The sequence below is a fragment of the Somniosus microcephalus genome, unplaced genomic scaffold (genome assembly GCF_052327205.1).
Source record: "Somniosus microcephalus isolate GS21.2 unplaced genomic scaffold, FLI_Smic_1.0 scaffold440, whole genome shotgun sequence".
Lineage (NCBI taxonomy): Eukaryota > Metazoa > Chordata > Chondrichthyes > Squaliformes > Somniosidae > Somniosus > Somniosus microcephalus.
This window is the reverse complement of record NW_028225627.1, coordinates 103,477-131,439: the sequence shown is the minus strand read 5'-3', so window position 1 is coordinate 131,439 and position 27,963 is coordinate 103,477. Positions and strand designations below refer to the sequence as shown.

At 45.6% G+C, this 27,963-nt stretch overlaps 4 protein-coding genes across 4 annotated transcripts; all 4 read left to right on the top strand.

Annotated features, from left to right (window-relative positions):
• The first annotated feature begins 464 nt into the window (after positions 1-464).
• On the top strand, positions 465-3,809 carry LOC147081755 (ferritin heavy chain, oocyte isoform-like). Its single transcript, XM_085980715.1, has 4 exons — positions 465-633; positions 1,963-2,109; positions 2,491-2,616; positions 2,962-3,809. The coding sequence occupies exons 1-4, from the start codon at positions 532-534 to the stop codon at positions 3,112-3,114; spliced, it is 528 nt and encodes a 175-aa protein (XP_085836841.1). The 5' UTR covers positions 465-531; the 3' UTR covers positions 3,115-3,809.
• A 3,324-nt stretch (positions 3,810-7,133) lies between these two features.
• Positions 7,134-9,587, top strand: LOC147081754 (ferritin heavy chain B-like). The gene is made up of 4 exons (XM_085980714.1): positions 7,134-7,302; positions 8,390-8,536; positions 8,742-8,867; positions 9,246-9,587. Exons 1-4 carry the CDS (start codon positions 7,201-7,203, stop codon positions 9,399-9,401), a joined length of 531 nt encoding a protein of 176 aa, XP_085836840.1. The 5' UTR covers positions 7,134-7,200; the 3' UTR covers positions 9,402-9,587.
• Positions 9,588-14,363: 4,776 nt separating this feature from the next.
• Positions 14,364-17,178, top strand: LOC147081753 (ferritin heavy chain B-like). The gene is made up of 4 exons (XM_085980716.1): positions 14,364-14,534; positions 15,845-15,991; positions 16,389-16,514; positions 16,864-17,178. Exons 1-4 carry the CDS (start codon positions 14,433-14,435, stop codon positions 17,014-17,016), a joined length of 528 nt encoding a protein of 175 aa, XP_085836842.1. The 5' UTR covers positions 14,364-14,432; the 3' UTR covers positions 17,017-17,178.
• A 6,286-nt stretch (positions 17,179-23,464) lies between these two features.
• On the top strand, positions 23,465-26,111 carry LOC147081752 (ferritin heavy chain-like). Its single transcript, XM_085980719.1, has 4 exons — positions 23,465-23,609; positions 24,835-24,981; positions 25,222-25,347; positions 25,715-26,111. The coding sequence occupies exons 1-4, from the start codon at positions 23,508-23,510 to the stop codon at positions 25,868-25,870; spliced, it is 531 nt and encodes a 176-aa protein (XP_085836845.1). The 5' UTR covers positions 23,465-23,507; the 3' UTR covers positions 25,871-26,111.
• The last annotated feature ends 1,852 nt before the right edge of the window (positions 26,112-27,963 follow it).

Below are 27,963 nucleotides of genomic sequence, written 5' to 3'. Positions count from 1 at the left end.
GCCAATGACACTCATTTTTCAAAGTTCTGATCCACTTTTTGTGAAAACATAAATTTAGACAAATAAAAACTGTAAATAAACCATTAAAACTGTAAATAAACCAATAACACTTCAAATAAACCTTAATAATCAAATTAAAATTTGGTTCTCCAGCCCAATTATGCACTCCAGTCCCCGCGGCGCCCACCGGTCACGAAAGTGATCGAGCGCGCCGGCGGACACCGCGTGCTCCAGCTCCAGGGCCACCCGGGCGCGAACATGGCCACGGAAGAGAGGGAGGCAATCCGGACGGACGACCTCCTTTCAAAGTTCTGATTGGCTCTGGGCGTCATCTCCCCTCCTCCCTTTACTTGATTGGTGCTCTGAGAGGCTGCCACTTCTGATTGGGTATTGAGGAATGTCACTCATCACCTAGGCGGCCATGCCCTGGATTATCCAGCAGTATAAATACTAGGAGTTCGGGGGGTTGGTTAAATCCCAGCTTCTTACTTCAACAAAGTTTAGATTTAGCAATAAATAATAATAATTAGGATGGCTTCTCAAGTGCGTCAGAACTACCACAAGGACTGTGAGGATGCTGTCAACAAGCAGATCAACATGGAGCTCTATTCCTCCTATGTTTATCTCTCCATGGTGAGTCTTGTATTTCTGACCACTTCATAGTGGAGTCTATGTAATGTTACTTTACTAAATTCTGTGCTGTATCTAGCCCACCCCTCAATCTATGCACAGTAAATTCATTTTTAAAGCTATAATTAATATAATGCAATTGATCATCTTGTGCATTAATTAAAAAACTGCCTCTCTGGTCCTTGCAGTAACTGAACCATATTCTGACTATCTTAATGACTCTCTCTTTCCTGGGCTCTTGTGAGTGTGGTGTTGAAGTTTATATTTGGAATACACTCTGCATTCAAAGTGTGTAAATCAGAATTGTTATCCTCACTTCTAAATCACTCCATGGCCTTTCCCTACTTCGCTTTTGCAATGAGGGGATGTAATCTTAAAATTAGAAGTAGCCCATTTAGGAGGGAAGTCAGGAGGTACTTTTTCACAAGGGTGGTGGAAATCTGGAACACTTTTTCTTTACCTGCTTTCTCCCCCCCCCCTTAGCTGTGGATGCTGGGACAATTGGAGCTTTCAAGACAGATGGTTTTGTTGGGTAAGGGTCTCGAGGGGGATGGAGTCAAGCTACAGGTCAGCCATGATCAAATTGAATGGTGAAGTAGGCTTGAGTGGCTGAATGACCTACTCCTGTTCCTAATATTCTTAATCTCCTAGTTTTAAGTATCAGTTTGTGCCCTTCTGTCTTTTCTCTAACTCCCTTTGCTTTAATGGTGGTAAATCCGTCAGCCACTTTGACCCTACTCAGGGGAACTCTCCCTTAACTCCTCTGCTTTCCTACTTCTTGACCTTGACCAAGCACTTCAAATTCTGAAGGCTTATGAACCTTTATTCCTTGGTATCTGGTTCTCCTCTGAAATGCCTTGATTAGTGTTGAAGGTGCCAAATTAATGCTGCTTGTGGTAATTTTAGTTCCATGGGATGAATGTAGCCAGTAAGACTCAGACCAGTGTCTCCTCTTTGATGTACTACATGAACTGTGCACTGTGACTAGACTTTAATGGGTTTGCTTCTAATGCCCCTTGGCAATAGCTCTGGGCCAATAATTGTAAGTTACTATTTAATCTGCTCCCACCACCCTTTCAGGCAGTTCATGCACTTGAGTTTGCTCATGTTGCCTCTTTTTTTTGCCATTTCCATTGGCCAGTTTCCCTATTGCTAGGGGTCAGATTGTCCACTCTACCAGGTTAGTGAAGTAAGTAGGCCTGTGCTAATGTACAACAAGTTCAGTGAGGCTTGAACCCTTTGAAAGAAAGCGAAATCCAGGTTGGCTTTATGTACAATAACCATGATAGGTCTGCTATGAGATACACAATGACTTTTCTGATCTCTCCATAGTCCTATTACTTTGACCGGGATGATGTTGCCCTGCGTCACTTTGCCGAGTTCTTCAAGGAGCAGTCGCACGAGGAACTGGAGCACGCGGAGAAACTGATGAAATTCCAGAATCGGCGTGGAGGCCGAATCATCTTGGCGGACATCAAGGTTTGGCTCCATAAACGAGTGACCTTCTGTCTGGAACCCCTCGGACTGATTGTTTCAAATACTTTCTAAAGCAATTGGTTCCAATTTATAACAGGCCAAGTGGGTCCATGACAGAGTTTATACTCCACGAACCAGTTCCCACCGTGTGTCATCTAACCCTATCTGCATATCCTTTTATACACCTCTCCCTAGTACATATCTAGCTTCCCCTTAAATACATCTGTTATTTGACTCCGGTAGTTGTGTTGGCTTAATGCAGTAGTTCTATTTTCTTCAAACACATTGATTCATGGTAAGAGTAGACATTTGCACCCCTAATTTCCTTCAATACTTGTTTGTTTAATCCATTGTACAGTGAACTGTCTGTATTTCCCTTTCCAGAAACCAGCGCAGGATGAGTGGAGCAATGGTCTGGAGGCGATGCAGAGAGCTCTGCAGCTGGAGAAGAATGTCAACCAGAGTCTGCTGGATCTGCACAAACTCTCCACTGAGAGGACTGACGCTCATGTAAGTTCTTGATGCTGTAATGTGGGCATTTGTTAAATTGGAGGTGGTGGTACCGTGAGCCTATTCAAAAGATCTCCATGCCCAATAGCTTTGTGTTGGTGCTTTTTAGGTTTTTGATTGGTGGGAGCTTGGCCTACTGTGGACATTGACTAGTAAATGTGTCCCAGTGATTCTAGGATCTATGCCCCTATTGTGCAGGAAGTTTAATCTAATGATGCAGTAATTCCATTAATCTCAATTGCACCACTAGACTGTCCTGCAGTCCAAGAGGATTAAACACTCGGGGAAGCTAGGATGTTCCTTGAAATCTGCTGCTGGACATAACTAGTTTCCCTCTTTTTCCAGTTGTGTGACTTCCTGGAGACCCACTACTTGGATGAGCAAGTGAAGATGATCAAGAAGCTTGGCGATCACATCACCAACTTGAAGAGACTGGGAGCCGCTGAGAATGGCATGGGAGAGTACCTGTTTGACAAACACAGCCTGGCGGAAGAGTGACTGAAGTGACTGCAGGGATGAAGCCTATTGTGTTTAGTACTTGTATTTATAATTGTGTGCGAGACTCCTGTCCTGCAGGAAATGATGGCTTGTGACTTTGTACAAGAGCTGAGAGACCTGGACTCTTAATGTGAAATGTCACTAACTGTAAATAAACTGTTCAATATTGGACTGGATTTTGACTCTTTGTAAATTTTAGTAGTTTTTGTTCCAGTTAGCATAACTTGGTGACATTTCCAGTATTACACTAGGCTGTGCAGCAGTGTTGTCATGGGATTCGGTCATAGAATGGTTATAGCACAGGAGGCCATTCGGCCCGTTGAGCCCGTACGGCTCTCTGCAGGAGCATTTCAGCTCATCCCACTCCCCCACCCTTTCTTCCTGTAGTCCTGCAATTTTTTTCTTTCTGCTATTTTCTAGTTCCCTTTTGAAAGCCACGATTGAATCAGCCTCCACCACCCTCGGGTAGTGCATTCTAGATCCTAACCACTCCCTGCATAAAAATGTTTTTCCTCATGTTGCCTTTGGGCCTCCTGCCAATCACCTTCAATTGGTGGCCTCTGGTTCTTGAACCTTCTGCCAATGGGAACAGTCAGATGAATTTTTTTTTTGCTGCTGTAATTTGACTATATTTAACTTGGATATTCAGACACAGGTTGAAAGATCTCCTTTCAATTGTAGGTATTTCTTGCAAATACTTCAATCTTGTGTTGTAAACGAAGGGCAACGATTCAGCATCCACAGTGCTCTGGGGTAGAGAATTCCAAAGATATCTTACTAGGAAAGTGTGAATACCCTATTGGGCTTTGTTCTGGGACCCCTCTCTTCCCCCACCATGGTTGACCAACCTGCCAACACTCATGGTCTTGGGTAAGGTATTGAAGGATGAGGAATCCATGTGGAACTGTATTCCCACAAAATATAATCCTTCTGGAAGGAGTAAATGTATTTCATTAAATGAACAAAGTACAACCCCCAAGTTAAATAGATACTTCTCCTGAAACTCTTTTCCCCCCCTCCCTGCCTGTTCCATCAATGTATAAACCCAATACCAGCAGCTCCTCCATAAATGTATTGATTGGTATTCAGGCCCATTGTGCAGTTCATACCAAATAGCAATCATCCTTTCCAAATCCTACTGCATCTCCATTTGTGTCCTTCACCCCCAGGCATGGATTCAACTGTTGATGATGCTGCAGCTGCAACACGCCAGTGTTTACACGTTAATTTAGGAACTTAGCTGAGAACTGCACCGGCTGCAATGAAATTGCCGTCTTCAGCCATTCCACGTTGATGTCTTTGCATCTCTGAGGCATTTCTGGGGTATCGGAGTCCCCACATTTCACACGACGATGAGCCACAATTCTACGAGTCGGGCTGAGTTTGACGGCTTCATGTTTCAGACAAAACAAAGTCTTCAGCTCACTCGATGTGAAAAACTTTACAGGCGCCCAAGTTTTAAGAATTACATTGAATTTACAGCACAGAAACAGGCCATTCGGCCCGACTGCTCCGTGCCGGTGTTTATGCTCCACACGAGCCTCCTCCTGCCCTTCTTCATCTAATCCGATCGGCATATTCTTCTATTCCTTTTTTAGCAAACTTCCCCTTAAATGCATCTCTGCTCTTCACCTCAACTACTCCATGTGGTAACGAGTTCCACATTCTAACCACTGAAGAAGTTGCTCCTGAATCCCCTGTTAGATTTATTAGTGACTATCTTATATTTATGGCCGAGTTCTGGACTCCCCCACAAGCGAAAGCATTGCCTGCCTCTGTTCCGCGGCTATGTTCGCGCCCGTGTGGCCCTGGAGATGGAGCACGCGGTGTCCGCCGGCACGCTCGAGGCCTTCCGAGACCGGTGGGTGCCGCGGGGACTGGAGTGCATCGTCACCCCGGCCGGTGTCATTCTAATCTAAGTTGATAAGCCTTATTTGACGTTTTCCTTAAATTTGCAGATAAATTGTACAACCAAAAGGAGGGACAACTGATCCCTGGCCGATGTTACTTTCATTTAAGTTGATAAACTTTACTTGACATTTTCTTAAGCTGCAGATAAATTGTGCAACCACAAAAGACCACAAGTGAAAGCATTTTCTCTCCATCTACCTTATCAAAACACCTTCATCATTTTAAAGACCTCTATTAGGTCACCCTTCAGCCCTCTTATTTCTAGAGAAAAGAGCCCCAGCCTGTTCAGTCATTCCTGACCGATATAACCTCTCAGTTCTGCTATCATCCTTGTAAATCAAATTTCCACCTCCTCCAGTGCCTCTATATCCTTTTTGTAATATTCTCCTTAGAGCAGAGAAGGCTAAGAGGAGATTTGATAGAGGTGTTTAAAATCATGAAGGGTTTCGATAGAGTAAATAAAGAGAAACTGTTTCCAATGGCTGAAGGGTCGATAACCAGAGGACACAGATTTAAGATGATTAGCAAAAGAACCAGAGGCGACAGGAGGAAAAACGTTGTTACACAAGGAGTGGTTAGGATTGGGAATGCGCTGCCTGATGGGGCGGTGGATACAGATTCAATAGTGGCCTTCAAAAGGGAATTGGATAAATACTTGAAGTAGAAAAAATTCCAGGTTCCTGGGGAAAGAGCGGGGGAGTGGGACTAACAGGATTGCTCTTTGAACGAGCCGGGACAGACTCGATGGGCCGAATGGCCTCCTTCTGTGCTGCACTATTCTATGATTCTATGGAGATCAGAACCGTGCACCGTACTCCAAGTGTAGTCTAACCGAGGTTCTATACCAATTTAACACGTTGAACTCGGGTGCGGTTCGGCTGCAAGCACTCCCCGCACTGAGGTCAGAACGGCACTAATGGTAACTGTTTGCATCTCACAAAATCTATGAGGTCGACGTTCACCCCGCTCCGTGCCGATACATTTCCTACAGTCTGACTACAAAGAAGCACAGCCCTGGTAGCAGCTCCCCGAGTGACGGGCTAGAAAATACACAGAGAAACATAGAAGATTGGAGCATCAGTCGGCCATTCGGCAACTCGAGCCTGTTCAGCCATTTAATGAGATCGTGGCTGATCATCCAAATTCAGTACCCTGTCCCTGCTTTCTCCCCATATCCCTTGATCCCTTTAGCCTCAAGAAATATATTCAAATCCTTCTTGAATATATTTAATAAATTTTCCTCAACTGCCCTGTGTGGCAGAGAATTTCACAGCTTCACCACTCTCTGGGTGAAGAAATTCCTCCTCATCTCAGTCCTAAATGGCTTCCCACTTATCCTTAGACTGTGACCCCTGGTTCTGGACTCCCCGCCATCGGGAACATGCCTGTTTTTCTGGAAGAGAAATTTCTGTCTTTACATTCGAAGGGATTGTGTGATGGGGAGAAATATTTAATGGAAAGTCAAGCCTCATGGGTCCCGGTTCTACAGAATCTGAAAATGTGAAATGAATAATACTCTGGTGTATGTTCCATAACACACAAAGATGTTTCCAATCAATTGATTCCATTTTTAGAATATTAATTCACGGGATGTGGGCGTCGCTGTCAACGGCCAGAATGTATTGCCCGGCGCGAGTCGCCCTGGAGAAGGTGGGGGTGAGCCGCCTTCTTGAACTCCGTGCGGTGAAGGTACTCCCACAATGCTGTTAGGCAGTGAGTTCCAGGATTTTGACCCAGCGACGATGAAGGAACAATTGTAGGAAAATTCATCGATAGCGAAGGATGATTCTCAGCACCTTGAGCTTTTGGAAAGCAGCAAATTGTCATTTAATTCAAATGAGAGCATCAAACAACGAGAGACTTTCCGATTTGAAGAAGGTCAAGGAACCCAAAAGCAATGACATCACCGAGACTGATCTCCCAAACCTGCCGGTTTTCCATAGCTCTGATTGGCTCTGGGTCTCACCCCCTCCTCCCCCACACACCCTCTCCTTTGTTAATTGGTGCCTGGATTCAGGAAAGATTCCTGATTGACAATCCCTGAGAGCCAATCATTCCTTGTTTGAATGCAGGCTGTCCCAGTAGTATAAATACAAGAGCTTGAGTTAGAAAGGGTTAGTTTTTGAACTTTCTAGGTGCTAGTGAGCAGTAATAGTATAACAGGAAATAGTGAAGATGGCCTCCCAAGTACGTCAGAACTACCACAAGGACTGTGAGGATGCTGTCAACAAGCAAATTAACATGGAGCTCTATTCCTCCTATGTTTATCTTTCCATGGTGAGTCTTGTATTCCTTGTTGCTGTATTCTTAAAAGCTGGACATTCTGTAGTTCCATGAACTGGCTTTCAACTATATTTCTCTTGACTTCCTTACCTGGGGAAGCAATCTTTGAGCAGTGAGTACTTCAGGGTGAGCTTGTTGTGTTGATGGCCTGCTCCTTGTAGCAGCTGCACTCTGTTGAGCAGGTTTAATATATGGAACTAGCTCAGCTGCTGCCTGAGTTTGTAACAGAAGAGCACAAACCTGGTCAAGTGACTGTTGGTGCTTGTTGATATGAAACAAAGTTCAGTTTCAGTGTGGTGACTGTAGTGAGTGACATGATGGCAGGTCCTCACTAGCTTTCTCTTTAACTGGAAGTGAAGTTCTGGGAATCCTGGTGTTGAAGCCTTGTTCACTGTGCATAGATCTCTTTGGCTACAAGGCACTTTGGGAGGTAGTCAATGAAGTCACCTGTTATGTGGGAAATGCAGCAGCCAATTTGTGCACAGTAAGCTTGCACAAACAATGAGACTCATCAGATCATCTGTTTTGGTTGAGGGATAAATATTGGCCTGGGAATCTGGAGAGAACTCCCCTGTTCTCTGAAGTAGTGCCTTGAGATCTTTCACATCCACCTGAGGACAGACAGGGCCTCTGTTTAACATCTCCTCTGAATGACAGGAAGTAGAGGAGGGACTACTTATCCAGCAGTAGAGTTTAGTTTGACTGGTCATGAAATATAATCCTGAACTGTAGTTTATAGTTTTTATTTGTTGGTTGACTGTTTCATCCTGGTTCTTGGGAGGAGAAGCTGGCCAACATGTTCAGATTAGTGAAGTGAATTGCATTTTGCTAGTTAACCAATGGTATCTTCAGGATCAAGGGAGAAGCCAGGGACAGGGTACTTGTTTGGATGATCAGCCATGATCTCACTAAACGTTGGAACAGGCTCAAGGGGCCGAATGGCCTACTACTGCTCCTATCTTCTATGGTTCTATCTATTTTTGCAAGATTAAGAACTCACTAGCTAACTAGGGGTAAATATAATCTTGCATTGTATATGAAGATCTAGGTCTGATGAAGCTGTTTAAAATTCTCTCCACAGTCCTATTACTTTGACCGGGATGATGTTGCCCTGCGTCACTTTGCAGAGTTCCTCAAGGAGCAGTCACATGAGAAACACGAGGATGCTGAGAAATTGATGAAATTCCAGAATCGGCGTGGAGGCCGAATCATCTTGGAGGACATCAAGGTTGGATTCAATAAATGAGTGGCCTTCTGTTGGGTTCCCCTTGTTTCCAATACTTTCTAAAGCAATGCTGTCATTCTATATTCCTGTGACACATTGGTTCATGGTAACATGGATTTCTGGCTGCTTTTCACCCCTGTTTTCCTTGTGCTGTCTTGTGTCTTTTTTGTTTAATTCATTGTAAGTGAACTGTGACTTTCACCTTCAGAAACCAGAGCAGGATGAGTGGAGCAATGGTCTGGAGGTGATGCAGAGAGCTCTGCAAATGGAGAAGAATGTCAACCAGAGTCTGCTGGATCTGCACAAACTCTCCACTGGGAGCACTGACCCTCATGTAAGTTCTTGGTGGGTTTTTGGGTATGTTGGAGGTGGTGGAACCTTGCTGTCCTTGAGCCGATTCAACAATCTACATGCCCAATCGCTTTGTGTTGGGGTGTCTCCTGGGTTCTTAAGGGGGTTGGGGTGAGGATGGGACAGTTGGCCTTATGTGGACATTGAGAATAAGTGTGTCGCAGTGGTTCCAGGATCTAAGCATCTATTGTACAGGAATTACTAGATCATTTGAGCAAATTTACATCATCTCAATTACACCACTTGACTATCCTCCAGTCCAAGAGGATTAAAATCCCAACTCTAGAGGAAGTGGGGGGAGCTTGGATGTTCCTTGATATCTGCTACTGGCCATAACTAGTTTCACTTTGTTTCTTTTCAGTTGTGTGACTTCCTGGAGACCCACTACTTGGATGAGCAAGTGAAGATAATCAAGAAGCTTGGAGATCACATCACCAACTTGAAGAGACTGGGAGCCCCTGAGAATGGCATGGGAGAGTACTTGTTTGACAAGCACACCCTGGGGGAGAGTGACTGAAGCTTATTGTGTTCAGTACTCGTGTTTATATAATTGTGTGGGAGACCCTGTCCTTCAGGGAATGATGGGTTGTGTGACTTTGTACAAAGAGCTGTGAGACCTGGGCTCTGTAATATCAACTGTCACTAACTGTAAATAAACTGTCCAACATTGGACTGGATTTTGTCTCCTTGTAAATTTGAGTGGTTGCTTATTTTCTGATAACATTTGGTTGTCTTCAGACAAGAGCTACGCTGGGCTGTGTCCTCTGAGATGGTGTGCGTTGGCGACGTATTTCTTCCACCAGCTGCACGGCCTCAATTACGCCACGCAGCTCCTGTTTGTGAAAGTGGGCGGCATGCGTGCCAGCCTGCGGGAGCTGCCTGTCTTCTACCAGGAACTGCTATGGGTTTGGAACTACGTCGCTTCCAGGCGGAGCTCTTTCCTTCCCCCCCCCCCGCACCCCCCACCCCCCCCCCCCCCCCCCCCACCCCCTCAGGAGCAGCGGCTCTCCTTCGGGAGCCGTTGCTCAGGAATCCGCACCTCCACGACCGTGGGTTCGGGTGGCTGGCGGAGCGCAGGGCTGTGCCTGGCAAGGTGACCAGAGTCGGGGATCTGCTCTACGGCGGAGGAGCGGTCTGCATAGCGCCTGTCCTGGGCCAACGTCCGGCTCGCAGTCAAAGCCATCGAGTCGGTGAAGTGGCACTGGGCCCTGGCTCCACTAGGTGTATCGAGGCGGCTTAAGCACGGGGGCGATCCCGTCCGAGCTTACCCCCGTTCAGACGGAGTTCCTAATCGGCGCCCGGCCCCGAAACTCTCCTCGGGAACCGGCTCCTCACAACTTGCGCCGTCTCAAGGAAAGACCCTCCGTGCCTTTTCATTCCGCGCAGAGGAGTTTCCTGTACGGGCTGCTCCTGCACACACACTCCACTTTGCCGTCTGCTCTCTGCACACGCCATGGCGTGGCATCTTGCTGACCGGCGGCGGAGGTCCCCAATGGAGGGCTCTCTACGCGGGAGTCCTCCCTTGTTCCATCGGGGACTTGGCCTGGAGGGTGTTGCACGGAGCGGTCCTATGCAATATGGTTTTAAATAGGTTCACGGACTCCCAGGCCGCCTGCATTTTTTACAGCCTGGATGAGTCCGTGTTTCACGTTTACATAGAATGTGAGAGGTTGTAGCCCCTCTTTCATTACCTGAAGGGGCTGCTCCTCTTTTTTGGTTGCACTTCAGTCCCACGCTCCTGATCTACGGTCACCCTTGTCGGCCTGGGCCTGGCTAAAAAAGCCATCAATTGGTCCGGGGGGTCGTTCAGCTGGATTGCCTGCCGCTCTTCCGTGGCCACGTTCGTGCCCGGGTGGCCCTGGAGATGGAGCACGCGGTGAACCCGGCACGCTCGGGGCCTCCTGCGACCGGTGGGCCCCGTGGGGACTGGAGTGATTCATCACCCAGCAACCAAATTTCAACTTGATTTGTTAAGTTTCACTTAATGTTTTGAGTTTAGTTAGTCTCTTTGTTTATGGGTTGCTCAAAAAGAGTACACACAGTGATTGCCTCTCTCTTCCTGCAATCCCCCCAATCCCGTCAGCTTAACTCCAACATCCTTTCCCCGGCGGATAGACCAGACTTACCCCAGTACATGTCAAAGACATGGAATGTACTCGTGCAAAAGGTAATATTTATAACATTACAAAAACAAAAGCACACACACACAGTTAACCATCATTTAAAGCTGGCATGAATCTAATAATGGGGGTGAGGCGGACCTACAAATACAAAGGGATCGGGATAGGTGGGTGGAAAATGGCATATAATGTGGGAAAATACAAAAGAATGAGACTCGGGAAAAGAAAGACTTGCATTTCTGTAGCGCCTTTTACGACCACCGGAAGTCTCAAAGCACTTTACAGCCAATGAAGTACTTTTTGAAGTGTAGCCACTGTTGTAATGTAGGAAACATAGCAGCCAATTTGCACACAGCAAGCTCCCACAAACAACAATGTGATAATGACTGGATCATCTGTTTTTGTTATGTTGGTTGAGGGATTAATATTAAAAGAAAGCACAATTTACACTTCATCGAGAGCCATCCTTTGTTTCTTAACCTGTCCCATTACCATCTCCCTTTGCCTTGAATATCTCTCAATGTCTCTTAATCTCTCCTGCCGTCCATCCTATCACAGACCGTCCCTTTTCTTCTTTCCTCCCCTCCCCCCTTTCCCAGCCTCTTCACTTGCTTAAGAATCTGTTCCATTTCCGGCTTTTTTCCAGTTCTGACGAAAGGTCATCGACCTGAAACGTTGACTCTGTTTCTCTCTTCACAGACGCTGCCTGACCTGCCGAGTGTCTCCGGCATTTTCTGTTTTTATTTGAGGGATAAATAGGACAACCCAGCCTATCCAATCTTTCCTCATAGCTAAAATTCTTCAGCCCAGGCAACATCCTCGTAAATCTCCTCTGTACCCTCTCTAGTGCAATCACATCCTTCCTGTAATGTGGTGACCAGGACTGCACGCAGTACTCTAGCTGCGGCCTAACCAGTGTTTTATACATTTCAAGCATAACCTCCCTGCTCTTATATTCTATGCCTCGGCTAATAAAGCAAGTATCCCGTATGCCTTCTTAACCACCTTATCTACCTGTCCAGCTAACTTCAGAGATCTGTGGACATGCACTCCAAGGTCCCTCTGATCTTCTGCACTTCTCTGTGTCCTACCATTTAACCCTTGCCTTGTTAGCCCTCCACAAATGCATAACCTCACACTTCTCCAGATTGAATTCCTTTTGCCACTGTTCTGCCCACCTGACCAGTCCATTGATATCTTCCTGCAGTCTTCAGCTTTCTTCATTATCAACCACACAGCCAATTTTTGTATCATCTGCAACCTTCTTAATCATACTTCCTACATTCAAGTCTAAATCATTGATATATACCACAAAAAGCAAAGGACCCAGTACTGAGCCCTGCGGAACCCCACTGAAAACAGCCTTCCAGTCAAAAAACACCCTTCGACCATTACCCTTTGTTTCCTGCCTCTGAGCCAATTCTGGATCCAACTTGCCACTTTGCCTTGGATATCATGGGCTTTAACTTTTGTGACCAGTCTGCCTTGCAGGACCTTATCAAAAGCCTTACTAAAATCCATATAGATTACATCAAACGCACTACCCTCATCGACCCTCCTCAAAAAATTCAATCAAGTTAGTCAGACATGACCTTCCCTTAACATATCCATGCTGACTGTCCCTGATTAATCTGTGTCTTTCTAAATGAAGATTTATCCTGTCGCTCGGAAATGTTTCCAATAATATTCCCAACACTGAGGTTAGGCTGACTGGCCTGTAATTATTCGGTCTATCCCATTCTCCATTTTTAAACTTCTTCTTCTCCTTCGGCAGTCCCTCCGAACCGAGGATGACTTGCTTCCACATTTAAAACGACTTCTCAGGTGACTGATGAGTCCAATGCAGGACCTGCAGTCTCTGTCACAGGTGAGGCAGACGGTGGTTGAAGGGGGCGGGTGGGTGGGGTGCTTGGGTTGACGTGCGCTCCTTGCGCTGCCTGCGCTTAGCTTCCGCTTGCTCCCGGCGAAGAGACTCGATGTGTTCGGCGCCTTCCCGGATTCTTCGACTCCACTTTGTGCGGTCTTGGGCCAGGGATTCCCAGGTGTCGGTGGGGATGTTACACTTTTTCAAGGAGGCTTTGAGGGTGTCCTTGATGCACTTCCTCTGCCCACCTGGGGCTCTCTTGCCGTGCCGGAGCTCCGAGTAGAGCGCTTGTTTTGGGAGTCTCGTATCGGGCATGCGGACAATGTGACCCGTCCATCGGAGCTGATCGAGCGTTGTCAAAGCTTCGATGCCGGTGATGTTGGCCTGAGCGCGATCACTGACGTTGGAGTGTCTATCCTGCCAATGGATTTGCAGGATCTTGCGGAGGCAGCGTCGGTGGTACCTCTCCAGTGCTTTGAGGTGCTTGCTGTACATGGTCCCTTTTTAAACAACGGTACCACGTTAGCAGTCCTCCAGTCCTCTGGCACCACACCTGAAGCCAGAGAAGATTGGAAAATGATGGTCAGAGCCTCTGCTATTTCACACGCACTTTCCATTCGCCTGACCCGCTTTGCAGGCTCACTGATCTGGTTGGATGTTGCCTCAAACCCACAGATACCTGAAAATGACCAACCCACTGAACCACGCAGAACTATTAAAAAGACACTGACTCGCAAACAACGGAGGATTCAATTAACCTGGGCAAGGTGGCCCTCAACTGGTCCAGGCAGAGCGCGGTCGATGGGGTGGGGGGTGTTCGCTCCGGCTGCCCGCCTCTCTTCCGTGGCTACAACCAATGCCTGGGTGTCCCTGAAGAGGGAGCACGCAGTGTCTGACGGTTCCCTTTGAGGCTTTCCCTAACCGGTGGGCACCAGAGGGACTGGAGTGCAGAGTGGATCCAGGGAACACAATTATAATTTAAAAGGTTTTTATTTTAGTTTTGTCATAATTTGGAACTTATTGTTTGTGCCCCTTTAAAAAGGGGGTAACTTATGGTTTAAATGTTTCTGATTGATGATTTAATCGTCCCAATGGATTAGCCGAAAGATAAGCCTGTGATTCCAGATATTCAAACTGTGTTTGAGGAAAGTCAGGGCGATTGGGATCCTTCTTTTTTTTCTATAAATTTAAATGCCCCAGCTGCTGTGGATGGATTTCAACTCACGTCCCATTAATCAAAGCCTCTGGATGACTAGTTCAGCCAATTTACCACGAGGCTACTGTTCCCTTCCCTTGGGGTCCTTATTGCCTTGTCAGCCAATGACACTCATTTTTCAAAGTTCTGATTGGCTCTGGGAGTCATCTCCCCTCCTCCCTTTACTTGATTGGTGCTCTGAGAGACGCTGCCACTTCTGATTGGGTATTGAGGAATGTCACTCATCATCTAGGCGGCCACGCCCTGGATTATCCAGCAGTATAAATACTAGGAGTTTGGGAGGTTGGTTAAATCTCAGTTTCTTACTCCAACAAAGCTTAGATTTTTAAAATAAAACTAATAATTAGGATGGCTTCTCAAGTGTGTCAGAACTACCACAAGGACTGTGAGGATGCTGTCAACAAGCAGATCAACATGGAGCTCTATTCCTCCTATGTTTATCTCTCCATGGTGAGTCTTGTATTTCTGACTACTTCACAATGGAGACTATGTAATGTGACTTTACTAAATTCTGTGCTGTATCTAGCCCACCCCTCAATCTATGCACAGTAAATTCATTTTTTAAAGCTATAATAATGCAATTTATCAGCTTGTGTATGCATTAACAAACTGCCTCTCCAGGTCCTTGCAATAGCTGAACCTTATTCTGAGTATCTTAATGACTCTCTCCTGGGCTCTTGTGAGGGTGTTGAAGATTATATTTGGAATACACTCTGCATTCAATGTGTGGCATTCAGAATTCTTATCCTCACTTCTAAATCACCCCATGGCTTTTTCCTACCTTGCTTTTGCAATGAGGGGATGTAATCTTCAAATTAGAAGTAGCCCATTTAGGAGGGAAGTCAGGAAGCACTTTTTCACAGGAGGGTGGTGGAAATCCGGAACGCTTTCTTTTCCTGCCCTCCCATCCCGCAAGCTGTGGATGCTGGGACAATTGGAGCTTTCAAGACAGATGTTTTGTTGGGTAAGGGTCTCGAGGGGGATGGAGTAAAGCTACAGGTCAGCCATGACCAAATTGAATGGTGGAGCTGGCTTGGGTGGCTGAATGGCCTACTCCTGTTCCTAATATTCTTAACCTCCTAGTTTTAAGTACTAGTTTGTGCCCTTCTGTCTTTTTCTCTAGCTCCCTTTGCTTTAATGGTGGTAAATCCTTCAGCCACTTTGACCCTACTCCAGTGGAACTCTCCCGTAACTCCTCTGCTTTCCTACTTCTTGACCATGACCAAGCACTTCAAATTCTGAAGGTTTATGAACCTTTATTCCTTGGTATCACATACCTTGATTAGTGTTGAAGGTGCCAAATTAATGCTGCTTGTGGTAATTTTAGTTCATGGGATGAATGTAGCCAGTAAGACTCAGACCAGTTTCTCTTTGATGTACTACATATTGTGCACTGTGACTAGACTCTACTTTAATGGGTTTGTTTAGTGCCCCTTGGCATTAGATCTGGGCCAATATTTGCAAGTTACTATTTAATCTGCTCCCACCACCCTTTCAGGCAGCGCATGCACTTGAGTTTCCTCCTGTAGCCTCTGGTTCTTTTGCCATTTCCATTGGCCAGTTCCTCTATTGCTAGGGGTAAGATTGTCCACTCGCTACCAGGTTAGTGCAGTAAGTAGGCCTGTGCTAGTTTTCATGTACAACGAGTTCAGTGAGACTTGAACCCTTTGAAAGAAAGCATAATCCAGGTTGGCTTTATGTACGATACCCATGATTGATCTGCTTTGGGATACCCAACTACTTTTCTGATCTCTCCATAGTCCTTCTACTTTGACCGGGATGATGTTGCCCTGCGTCACTTTGCCGAGTTCTTCAAGGAGCAGTCGCACGAGGAACGGGAGCACGCGGAGAAACTGATGAAATTCCAGAATCGGCGTGGAGGCCGAATCATCTTGGCGGACATCAAGGTTTGGCTCAATAAACGAGTGACCTTCTGTCTGGGTCCCCGTAGACTGATTGTTTCAAATACTTTCTAAAGCAATTTGTTCCAATTTATAACAAACAGGCCATTTGACCAAGTGGGTCCATGATGGAGTGTATCCTGCACGAACCACCTCCCACCGTGCTTCATCTAACCCTATCTGCATATCCTTCTATACACTTCTCCCTAGTACTTATCTAGCTTCCCCTTAAATACATCTGTGATTTGACTCCAGTAGTTGTGTTGGCTTAATGCCGTAGTTCTATTTTCTTCTAACACATTGGTGCATGGTAAAATTAGATATTTGCACCCCTAATTTCCTTCAATACTTTCTTGTTTGTTTATTCCATTATACAGTGAACTGTCTGAATTTCCCTTTCCAGAAACCAGAGCAGGATGAGTGGAGCAATGGTCTGGAGGCGATGCAGAGAGCTCTGCAGCTGGAGAAGAATGTCAACCAGAGTCTGCTGGATCTGCACAAACTCGCCACTGATAGGACCGACCCTCATGTAAGTTCTTGATGCTGTAATGTGGGCATATGTTCAGTTGGAGGTGGTGGAAACTTGAGCCTATTTATAAGATCTTCACGCCCAATAGCTGTGTTGGTGCCTTTTTTAGGTTTGAGTGGTGGGAGGTTGGCCTACTGTGGACAGTGACTAGTAAATGTGTCCCAGTGATTCTAGGATCTATGCCCCTATTGTGCAGGCAGTTTAATCTAATGATGCAGTAATTCCATTAATCTCAATTGCACCACTAGACTATCCTGCAGTCCAAGTGGATTAAACACTCTTGGGGGGGAAGCTTGGATGTTCCTTGAAATCTGCTGCTGGACATAACTAGTTTCCCTCTTTTCCCCAGTTGTGTGACTTCCTGGAGACCCACTATTTGGATGAGCAAGTGAAGATGATCAAGAAGCTTGGAGATCACATCACCAACTTGAAGAGACTGGGAGCCCCTGAGAATGGCATGGGAGAGTACCTGTTTGACAAGCACACCCTGGGGGAAGAGTGACTGCAGGGATGAAGCCTATTGTGTTTAGTACTTGTATTTATAATTGTGTGCGAGACTCCTGTCTTGTAGGGAATGATGGCTTGTGACTTTGTGCAAGAGCTGAGAGACCTGGGCTCTTAATGTGAAATGTCACTAACTGTAAATAAACTGTTCTATATTGGACTGGATTTTGTCTGCTTGTAAATTTTAGTGGTTTTTGTTCCAGTTGGCATAGTGGTTAGCACTGTTGCCTCACAGCGCCAGGGACCCGGTTTCGAATCCGGCCTCGGGTGACTCTCTCTCTGTGTGGAGTTTGCACATTCTCCCCGTGTTTGCGTGCGTTTCCACCGGGTGCTCTGGTTTCCTCCCACAGTCCAAAGATGTGCGGGTTAGGTTGATTGGCTATGATAAATTGAACCTTAGCGTTAGGGGGGATTAAATACGTGGGGTTACTGGGATAGGGTGGGATATGTGTTGGTGTAGGGGTTATGGGGATCGAGTGGGATGTGTGTCGGTGCAAGCTCGATGGGCTGAAATGGCCTCTATCTGCACTGTGGGGTTTCTGTGATGTTCTGTGAACTTGCTTACATTTCCAGTATTACACTGGGCTGTGCAGCAGTGTTGTCATGGGATTTGGTCATAGAATGGTTAAAGCACAGGAGGCCATTCGGCCTGTCGAGCCCATGCCGGCTCTCTGCAGGAGCACTTCGGCTAGTACCACACCCTGCCCTTTGGACCCCTGCCATTTTTTCCTTCAGGTGCTTGTCTAGTTCCCTTTTTGGAAACCGAGATTGAGTCTGCCTCTATCAACCTCAGGCAGTGCATTCCAGATGCTGACTACTCGCTCTGTTCAGTTTTTCCTCATGTTGTCTGTGGGCCCCCTGCCAATCACCTTAAATCTGTGTTCTCTGGTTCTCGACCCTTCCACCAATGGGAACAGTTCTTTTTTTTTTGCCGCGGTAATTTTAATTTATTTAACTTGGATATTCTATGTATTTCTTTGAAATTTGTCAATCTTGAGTTGCAAGCAAACTGCAATGTTGTAATACAACAACTTAATGTACAAAGGTGTGTTCAGCCAAATGAGCTAATGGGACCAGGGCCCCTTGAAGTTTGGTCAGAATTCGGTTTTAGAGTCTTAAAGGAGGCAGAGGTTTAGGGAGGGAATTCCACAGCTTGGGGTCTAGGCAGTTAAATAGAAGTACTTGTTGCCATGGTGATGAATATTCCCCCTGCCCTTGAGAGCTTGGAGAGTTATAATTTAGCCACTACAATGAAATACAAGTTATAATAAACACAAGGATGATTTGCTGTGACTGTGTTCTGTCATTTCAGTCCAATGAAGAGAAAGCTCTGGTTTAGCATTCTCTAAGAATTATATTTTCCCTGGGCAAGAGCAGTTTGTATTCAGCAAACTGCTACAGATCCCCATCAGTCATTAGTGGGGGTAACTCTGTTAACAAACTCACCAGTGCCGCTATAGCCTTTCTGGGCAGCGAAACAAATAACTGCTGCACAGACCAGCAATGTTGGAGCTCACTGAACTCATGATAAGGGGATTACAATTGATGTGGTGGTGGAGGAGAATCAACAATTGCCATATCAGCTTGCTATCCACATAACAATTAAAAGCAGGAGTAGGCCATGCGGCCCTTGAGCCTGCTCCACCATTCAATAAAATCATGGCTGATCTTCAATCTCACCTCTACTTTCCAGCCCGATCTCCATATCCCTTGATCACACTACAATCTAAAAATCTATCTCAGCCTTGAATATAGTTAATGATTCAGCATCCACAGCCCTTTGGGGTAGAGAATTCAAAGGTTTCTTACTGGGAAAGTGTGAATACCCTACTGGGCTTTGTTCTGGGACCCCTCTCCTTCCCCCTCTCCCACCATGGTTGACTATCCTGCCAACACTCATGGTCTTGGGTAAGGTATTGAAGGATGAGGAATCCGTGTGGTACTGTATTCCCACAAAATATAATCCTTCTGGAAGCAGTAAATGTATTTCATTAAATGCACAAAGGACAACACCCAAGTTAAATAGATACTTCTCCTGAAACTCTTTCCCCCTCCCTGCCTGTTCCATCAATGTATAAACCCAATACCGGCAGCTGCTCCTTAAATGTATTGATTGGTATTCAGGCCCATTGTGCAGTTCATACCAAATAGCAATCATCCTTTCCAAATCCGACTGCATCTCCATTTGTGTCCTTCACCCCCAGGAATGAATTCATCCGTTGATGATGCTGCAGCTGCAACACGCCAGTGTTTACACGCTAATTTAGGAACTTAGCTGAGAACTGCAGCGGGTGCAATGAAATTGCCATCTTCAGCCATTCCACGTTGATGTCTTTGCATCTCTCAGAGGCATTTCTGGGGTATCTGAGTCCCCACATTTCACACGACGATGAGCCGCAATTCTACGAGTCGGGATGGGTTTGCGTGCTGACGGGTTGGATGGCTTCATGTTTCAGACAAAACAAAGTCTTCAGCCCACTCGATGTGAAAAACATTACAGGAGCCCGTGTTTTAAGAATTACATCGAATTTAAAGCACAGAAACAGGCCACTTGGCCCGACTGCTCCGTGCCAGTGTTTATGCTCCACACGAGCCTCCTCCCGCCCTTCTTCATCTAATCCGATCAGCATATCCTTCTTTTCCCTTCTTACCAAACTTCCCCTTAAATGCATCTCTGCTCTTCGCCTCAACTACTCCATGTGGTAGCGAGTTCCACATTCTCACCACTGAAGAAGTTGCTCCTGAATCCCCTCTTAGATTTATTAGTGACTATCTTATATTTATGGCCCTGAGTTCTGGACTCCCCCACAAGTGAAAGCATTTTCTTTCCATCTGCCTTATCAAAACACCTTCATAATTTTAAAGACCTCTATTAGGTCACCCTTCAGCCGCCTTATTTCTAGAGAAGAGAGCCCCAGCCTGTTCAGTCATTCCTGATCGATATAACCTCTCAGTTCTGCTGTCATCCTTGTAAATCAAATTTCCACCTCCTCCAGTGCCTCTATATCATTTTTGTAATATTTTCCTTAGAGCAGAAAAGGCTAAGAGGAGATTTGATAGAGGCGTTTAAAATCATGAAGGGTTTCGATAGAGTAAATAAAGTGAAACTGTTTCCAATGGCTGAAGGGTCGATAACCAGAGGACACAGATTTAAGATGATTAGCAAAAGAACCAGAGGCGACAGGAGGAAAAACTTTGTTACACAAGGAGTGGTTAGGATTGGGAATGCGCTGCCTGATGGGGCGGTGGATACAGATTCAATAGTGGCCTTCAAAAGGGAATTGGATAAATACTTGAAGTAGAAAAAATTCCAGGTTCCTGGGGAAATAGCGGGGGAGTGGGACTAACTGGATTGCTCTTTGAACGAGCCGGGACAGACTCGATGGGCCGAATGGCCTCCTTCTGTGCTGCACTATTCTATGATTTTATGGAGACCAGAACCGTGCACTGTACTCCAAGTGCAGTCTAACCGAGGTTCTATACCAATTTAACACGTTGAACTCGGGTGCGGTTCGGCTGCAAGCACTCCCCGCACTGAGGTCAGAATGGCACTAATGGTAACTGTTTGCATCTCACAAAATCTATGAGGTCGACGTTCACCCCGCTCCGTGCCGATACATTTCCTACAGTCTGACTACAAAGAAGCACAGCCCTGGTAGCAGCTCCCCGAGTGACGGGCAAGATAATACACCCCTGTTTTTTCTGGAAGAGAAATTTCTGTCTTTACATCTGAAGGGATTGTGTGGTGGGGAGAAATATTTAATGGAAAGTCAAGCCTCATGGGTCCCGGTTCTACAGAATCTGAAAATGGGAATGAATAATACTCTGGTGTAGGTTCCATGACACACAAAGATGTTTCCAATCAATTTATTCCATTTTTTCGAACATTAATTCATGGGATGTGCGCGTCGCTGTCAACGGCCAGAATTTATTGCCCATCCCGAGTCACCCTGGAGAGGGTGGTGGTGAGCCGCCTTCTTGAACCGCTGCAGTCCATGTGGTGAAGGTACTCCCACAATGCTGTTAGGGAGGGAGTTCCAGGATTTTGACCCAGCGACGATGAAGGAACAATTGTAGGAAAATTCATCGATAGCGAAGGATGATTCTCAGCACTTTGAGCTTTTCGAAAGCAGCAAATTGTCATTTAATTCAAATGAGAACATCAAACAACGAGAGACTTTCAGATTTGAAGAAGGCCAAGGAACCCAAAAGCAGTGACATCACCGAGACACACTTCCGTGACCGGTGGGCGCCGCGGGGACTGGAGTGCATAATTGGATTGGACAACCAAATTTTAATTTGATTTGCTAAGGATTATTTAAAGTTTTAGAGGTTTATTTACAGTTTATTTGGTTAATTTACTTGGTCCATTAAAAGAGGGACATCACCGAGACTGATCTCCAAAACCTGCCGGTTTTCCATAGCTCTGATTGGCTATGGGTCTCACCCCCTCCTCCCCCACACCCCCTCTCCTTTGTTAATTGGTGCCTGAATTCAGGGAAGATTCCTGATTGGCTCTCAGGGATTGTCAATCATCATTGATCATGCCAGACCCTGTTGAAATGCAGGAGCTTGTGAGGGTAGAGGTTAGGTTGTTACTACAGTGGAGTTTGAGCTCAGTGCTTTGCAACAGGAAGAGTTAAGATGGCCTCCCAAGTGCGTCAGAACTATCACAAGGACTGTGAGGATGCTGTCAACAAGCAGATCAACATGGAGCTCTATTCCTCCTATGTTTATCTCTCCATTGGAGTCTCTTTTAACCCAAATTATTGGTGCGTATGTGCGAGCTCAGCTCAGCTCGGCTCGGTGCTGGATGGACGGACAGCTCCACACCTCGGCTGCCCGGGGGGAACGCCAGTGCGGAAGGCGGCGGGGGGCTTAGGGTGGAGCGGCTGGCCGCCAGGAGCGGAGTCAGATGATGCTGTGGGTGAGCATGTTGTACGGTTACTAAGATCGAAGAACGGTCTCTGGCCCGAATGAGTTGCAGCTGCCCCGCCTGTGCTCCATCTGGTGGCAGCTGTGAGGCTTTGTTTCGGTGGTGGAATCGGGTTTGTGCCGCCATTTTGGTGGAGGAAAGACAGACTGTTTCCATCTATAGTATCGTGTTTGAACAGCCAATGATGGGAAAAGAGAATGGATTAAAAGTGAAAAAGGAAAATAAAAGGAAGATAAAAGGCGAAATAAATATTGGCAAGGGATAACGAATGTCTTGATGGTTGGGTCCTGCGAGTGATAACAGCAAGAAGAAGGAAATTTTTGTATTTGTTTTCCTCTTTTACGGGATTTGAGAAAGTGGACGGCTTCTTTTCTGTGGAAAGGTTGAAGACTGTGGATAAGGATTATGACATTATATGGTTGGATAACATCAAGTGAAGACGAGGAGTTATTAGAGTGCCAATAGGACTGGCGTTGGACTGGTATTACTTGTTTGTTGAAAGAAGTTTTCGGGTTCTGTTAAAAGTAGTTTATTTGAAGTGATTTTTTTTTTGTGGGACTGTATATGTTGTGGTGGTATTTAATGTTAAAACCTTCCTTAATCGAACGAACGAATGCTCTAGTGAACGCATTCATGCGGATACAAACATATGCACGCACGCACACATACATAATGGAACTTACGTTCGACCGAATGAAGGGCCCGCTCCCCGGGATGGTGGAACTTGGTGAGCGTGAGGCCTGCCGGATGGATGAACGAACCCACACATGCATACAGGTAGATAAATGATACGCACGTATATACATTGGAACTTACGTTCGACCGAATGAAGGACCCTCGCTCCCAGGTGTTGAATCGTTATCGACTGCCGCCTGGTGAGCGTGAAGTCTGCCGGACAGATGAACGAACACATAGGCATGCACGCAGATAGAAACGGCACACATGCACATGGAACTTACGCTTGAGCGAACGAATGGAGGAATGAATGATTGAACAATGCCAGTTGGACTGGCGTGTACGGATTCTTGGTTTATTGAATAATTGCAGTTTGTACTGTTAAATATTATTGATAAACCTGTAAAATTTATTGTTGTATTTATATTGTTGACTATAATTGGTGAATGAATGTAATGGATTTACTATGTAACTGTTGAGTTGTATAAGTGCTGTTGTACTTGAATGTTAAAATTTAAAAAGACAGCAGTTTATACTAAGCAAAAATGAGGAGTTACTAGATTGTCAGTAGGATTGGTATGTCTTGTTTTTTATGGGTATTTGTATTGTTGACATTGTATTTGTCTGAAAAAATGTATTTTATTTGTACTGTTAATCTTAAAGTTGATTTTTGTTAAGGTTAGCCTTATTGTGGTTAATGAATGTAATGGATTTATTATGAAGTTGATGTATTGTAATAAGTATTACCAGATTTAAATAAAAGATTTGAATGCAGGCTGTCCCAGTAGTATAAATACAAGAGCTTGGGTTAGAAAGGGTCAGTTTTTGAACTTGCTAGTTGATAGTGAGCAGTAATAGTATAACAGAAAATAGTGAAGATGGCCTCCCAAGTGCGTCAGAACTACCACAAGGACTGTGAGGATGCTGTCAACAAGCAGATCAACATGGAGCTCTATTCCTCCTATGTTTATCTCTCCATGGTGAGTCTTGTATTCCTTGTTGCTGTATTCTGAAAAGTTGGAAATTCTGCAGTTCCATGAACTGGCTTTAAACTATATTTCTCTTGACTTCTTACCTGGGGAAGAAATCTTTGGGCAGTGAGTACTTCAGGGTGATCTTGTTGAGTTAATGGCCTGCTCCTTGTAGCAGCTGCACTCTGTTGACCAGGTTTAATATATGGAACGAGCTCAGCTGCTGCCTGAGTTTGTAACAGAAGAGCACAAACCTGGTCCAGTGACTGTTGGTGCTTGTTGACATGAGACAAAGTTCAGTTTCAGTGGGGTGACTGTAGTGAGTGAAATGATGGCAGGTCCTCACTAGCTTTCTCTTTAACTGGCAGTGAAGTCCTGGGAATCCTGGTGTTGAAGCCTTGTTCACTGAGCCTAGATCTCTTGCACTACATTGTGGTGTAAAACTACTGGAATTGAGGAATTTTCTCATTCCATGCCCAATGTTAGTTTAGAATGGAAAGAAGAAGCATTTATAAAGTTCCTTTTGACTACCTCCCAAAATGCTTTGTAGCCAATGAAGTCACCTGTTATGTGGGAAACGCAGCAGCCAATTTGTGCACAGTAAGCTCCCACGAACAATGAGAAAATGATCAGATCATCTGTTTTAGTGATGTTGGTTGAGGGATAAATATTGGCCTGGGAAACCGGAGAGAACTCCCCTGTTCTCTGAAGTAGCGCCTTGAGATCTTTCACATCCACCTGAGGACAGACAGGGCCTCTGTTTAACATCTCATCTGAATGATGGGAAGTAGAGGAGGTGCTATTTATCCAGCAGTAGAGTTTAGTTTGACTGGACATGAAATCTAATCCTGAACATTAGTTTATACTTTTTGTTTTTTGCTGGTTGAATCTTTCATCCTGGTTTTTGTTTATTGGGAGGAGAAGCTGGCCAACATGTTCAGATTAGTGAAGTGAATTATATTTTGTTAGTTAACCAATGGCATCTTGAGGCTAAAGGGATATGGGGAGAAAGCCGGGACAAGGTACTGAATTTGGATGATCAGCCATGATCTCATTAAATGGAAGAGCAGGCTCGAGGGGCTGAATGGCCTACTCCTGCTCCTATCTTCTATTTTTCGATCTATTTTTGCAAGATTAAGAACTCACTAACTAACTAACTAGGGGTACATATAATAATCTTGCATTGTATATGAAGATCTAGGTCTGATGAAGCTGTTTAAAATTCTCTCCACAGTCCTATTACTTTGACCGGGATGATGTTGCCCTGCGTCACTTTGCCGAGTTCCTCAAGGAGCAGTCACATGAGAAACACGAGGATGCTGAGAAACTGATGAAATTCCAGAATCGGCGTGGAGGCCGAATCATCTTGGAGGACATCAAGGTTGGATTCAATAAATGAGTGGCCCTCTGTCGGGATCCCATTGTTTCCAATACTTTCTAAAGCAATTGGTTCCAATTTGATTCCATGGTTCTGGTGGCTTAATGCAGTAATTCTATATTCCTGTGACACATTGGTTCATGGTAACATGGACTTCTGGCTGCCTTTCACCCTTGTTTGCCTTGTACTGTCACGTATTTTTTGTTTAATTCATTGTAAGTGAACTGTGACTTTCCCCTTCAGAAACCAGAGCAGGATGAGTGGAGCAATGGTCTAGAGGTGATGCAGAGAGCTCTGCAGCTGGAGAAGAATGTCAACCAGAGTCTGCTGGATCTGCACAAACTCTCCACTGCGAGCACTGACCCTCATGTAAGTTCTTAATGTGGGTTTTTGGGTATGTTGGAGGTGGTGGAACCTTGCTGTCCTTATGCCTATTCAATATTCTCCATGCCCAATTGCTTTGTGTTGGGGTGTCTCTCTTGGGTCCTTAATGGGGTTGGGGAGAGGATGGGACAGTGCCTAATGTGGACCTTGAGAATAAATGTGTCGGTGTTTCTAGCATCTATTGTAGAGGAATTACTGGATCATTGGAGCAAATTTGCATCATCTCAATTGCACCACTTGACTATCCTCCAGTCCGAGGATTAAAATCCCAACTCGCGAGGCGGGGGGGGAAGCTCGGATGTTCCTTTATCTGCTACTGGCCATAACTAGTGTCACTTTTTGTTTCTTTCAGTTGTGTGACTTCTTGGAGACCCACTACTTGGATGAGCAAGTGAAGATGATCAAGAAGCTTGGAGATCATATCACCAACTTGAAGAGACTGGGAGCCCCTGAGAATGGCATGGGAGAGTACCTGTTTGACAAACACACCCTGGGGGAGAGTGACTGAAGCTTTTTTGTTCAGTATTGGTGTTTATATAATTGTGTGGGAGACCCTGTCCTTCAGGGACTGATGGGTTGTGTGACTTTGTACAAAGAGCTGTGAGACCTGTGCTCTTAATGTAATATCAACTGTCACTAACTATAAATAAACTGTTCAACATTGGACTGGATTTTGTGTCCTTGTAAATTTGAGTGTTTGTTTGTTTTCTGATTAACATTTGGTTGTCTTCAGGCAAGAGCTACACTACGCTGTGTTTACATCGAATGGGAGGTTGCAGCCCCTCTTTCATTACTTAAAGGGGCTGCTCCTTGATTTTTGGTTGCACTTCAGTCCCACGCTCTTGATCTAAGGTCACCTGGTGCAGAGGGGAGCGGGCACCTTGGAGGACCTCCTCGTGGGACTGCTCCTGGCCCTGGCTTTAAAAAAAACCATCAATTGGTCCAGGCAGCAGGGGGTCGTTCAGCCAGATTGCCTGCCTCTCTTCCACGGCCATGTTCGCACCCGGCTGGCCCTGGAGATGGAGCACGTGGTGTCCGCTGGCACGCTTGAGTATATCCGCGACTGGTGGGTGCCGCGGGGACTGGAGTGCATCATCACCCCGACCAACACAACTTTAATTTAAGTTAAGGTTCACTTAATGTTTCAAGTTTCGTTATAGTCTGTTTATTTACGGGTTGCTCAAAAAGAGTACACAGTGATTGCGCCTCTCTTCCTGCAATCCCATCAGCTTAACTCAAACATCCTTTGAGGGGGGATAGACCAGACTGTACATGGAATGTACTTATGCAAAAGGTAATATTTAAAACATTACAAAAACACACACAGTTAACCATCATTTAAAGCTGGCATTAATCTAATAATGGGGTAAGGTGGACCTGCAAATACAAAGGGAGCGGGATAGGTGGGTGGAAAATGGCATTTAATGTGGGGAAAAGACAGAAGAATGAGACTAGGAGAAAGGCTTGCATTTCTATAGCGCCTTTCCTGACCACCGGACATCTTAAAGCGCTTTACAGCCAATTAAGTACTTTTTGAAGTGTAGTCACTTTTGTACTGTGGGAGCCAATTTACGCACAGCAAGCTTCCCACAAACGACATGAACATAACCAGCTCATCTGTTTATGTTGGTTGAGGGAGCGATATTGGCCCCAGGACACCAGGGATAACTCCCCTGCTCTTCTTTGAAATAGTGCCATAGGATCTTTTACATCCACCTGAGAGCAGACGGGGCCTCGGTTTAACATCTCATCAGGGAAAAACGGCTCCTCTGACAGTGCAGCACTCCCTCAGCACTGGACTGGTGTCTCAGCCTAACTTTATGTACTTGGGTCCCTGCAGTGAGACTTAAACCCACAACCTTTTGCCTCAGGGGTGAGTGTGCTACCCACTGAGCCACAGCTGACACTAGGGAAGGGAAATCGACAGTGGGAATATAAATTAAATGGCTCTAGGCCACAAGCCACCAACACGGGAGATGAGTCGGGATTGTGGAGGCAGATAACGTGGAGAATTTACAGATAATTGAGATAGATATTGGTGGAGTGAGTGACTGAGAGCTTTTAGTTTCAGGGATCAGTCAGATGGACTCAGTGGGTTGCACTCTCGTCTCTGAGTCAGAAGGTTATGGGTTCAAGTCCCACTCCAGGGACTCGAGCACAAAAATCTAGGCTGACACTCCAGTGTAATAATGCAGGAGTGCTGCAATGTCGGAGGTGCCGTTTTTCAGATGAGATGCTAAACTGCGGCCCCCTCAGGTGGACGTAAAAGACCTCTGGACGCTATTTCAAAGAAAATCATGGGAATTCTCCCCGGTGTCCGGGACAACATTTATTTCTCGACCAACATCACTAAAACAGATGATCCGGTCACTAACACATTGCTGTTTGTGGGAGCTTGCTGTGCGCAAATTTGCTGTGACGTTTCCACATTACAACAGTGACCACACTTCAAAAAGTACTTCATCATTGGATATAAAGCGCTTTGGGACGTCCTGAGGTGGTGAAAGGCGCTATAGAAATGCAAGTCTTCCTTCTTTCTGAGTGCATAAACATTCCCAAGGCTTCCACAATGAGGTCCAGGTGCGAGGAGATATTCGGGTG

Bases quoted from the DNA above. Each gene is read 5' to 3' on its own strand.
- LOC147081753 (XM_085980716.1), top strand. From the start codon at position 14,433: ATGGCTTCTCAAGTGTGTCAGAACTACCACAAGGACTGTGAGGATGCT. The intron at 14,535-15,844 runs GTGAGTCTTGTA...ATCTCTCCATAG, and splicing joins CCTATGTTTATCTCTCCATG to TCCTTCTACTTTGACCGGGA. The intron at 16,515-16,863 runs GTAAGTTCTTGA...TCTTTTCCCCAG, and splicing joins CTGATAGGACCGACCCTCAT to TTGTGTGACTTCCTGGAGAC.
- LOC147081752 (XM_085980719.1), top strand. From the start codon at position 23,508: ATGGCCTCCCAAGTGCGTCAGAACTACCACAAGGACTGTGAGGATGCT. The intron at 23,610-24,834 runs GTGAGTCTTGTA...TTCTCTCCACAG, and splicing joins CCTATGTTTATCTCTCCATG to TCCTATTACTTTGACCGGGA. The intron at 25,348-25,714 runs GTAAGTTCTTAA...TGTTTCTTTCAG, and splicing joins CTGCGAGCACTGACCCTCAT to TTGTGTGACTTCTTGGAGAC.
- LOC147081754 (XM_085980714.1), top strand. From the start codon at position 7,201: ATGGCCTCCCAAGTACGTCAGAACTACCACAAGGACTGTGAGGATGCT. The intron at 7,303-8,389 runs GTGAGTCTTGTA...TTCTCTCCACAG, and splicing joins CCTATGTTTATCTTTCCATG to TCCTATTACTTTGACCGGGA. The intron at 8,868-9,245 runs GTAAGTTCTTGG...GTTTCTTTTCAG, and splicing joins CTGGGAGCACTGACCCTCAT to TTGTGTGACTTCCTGGAGAC.
- LOC147081755 (XM_085980715.1), top strand. From the start codon at position 532: ATGGCTTCTCAAGTGCGTCAGAACTACCACAAGGACTGTGAGGATGCT. The intron at 634-1,962 runs GTGAGTCTTGTA...ATCTCTCCATAG, and splicing joins CCTATGTTTATCTCTCCATG to TCCTATTACTTTGACCGGGA. The intron at 2,617-2,961 runs GTAAGTTCTTGA...CTCTTTTTCCAG, and splicing joins CTGAGAGGACTGACGCTCAT to TTGTGTGACTTCCTGGAGAC.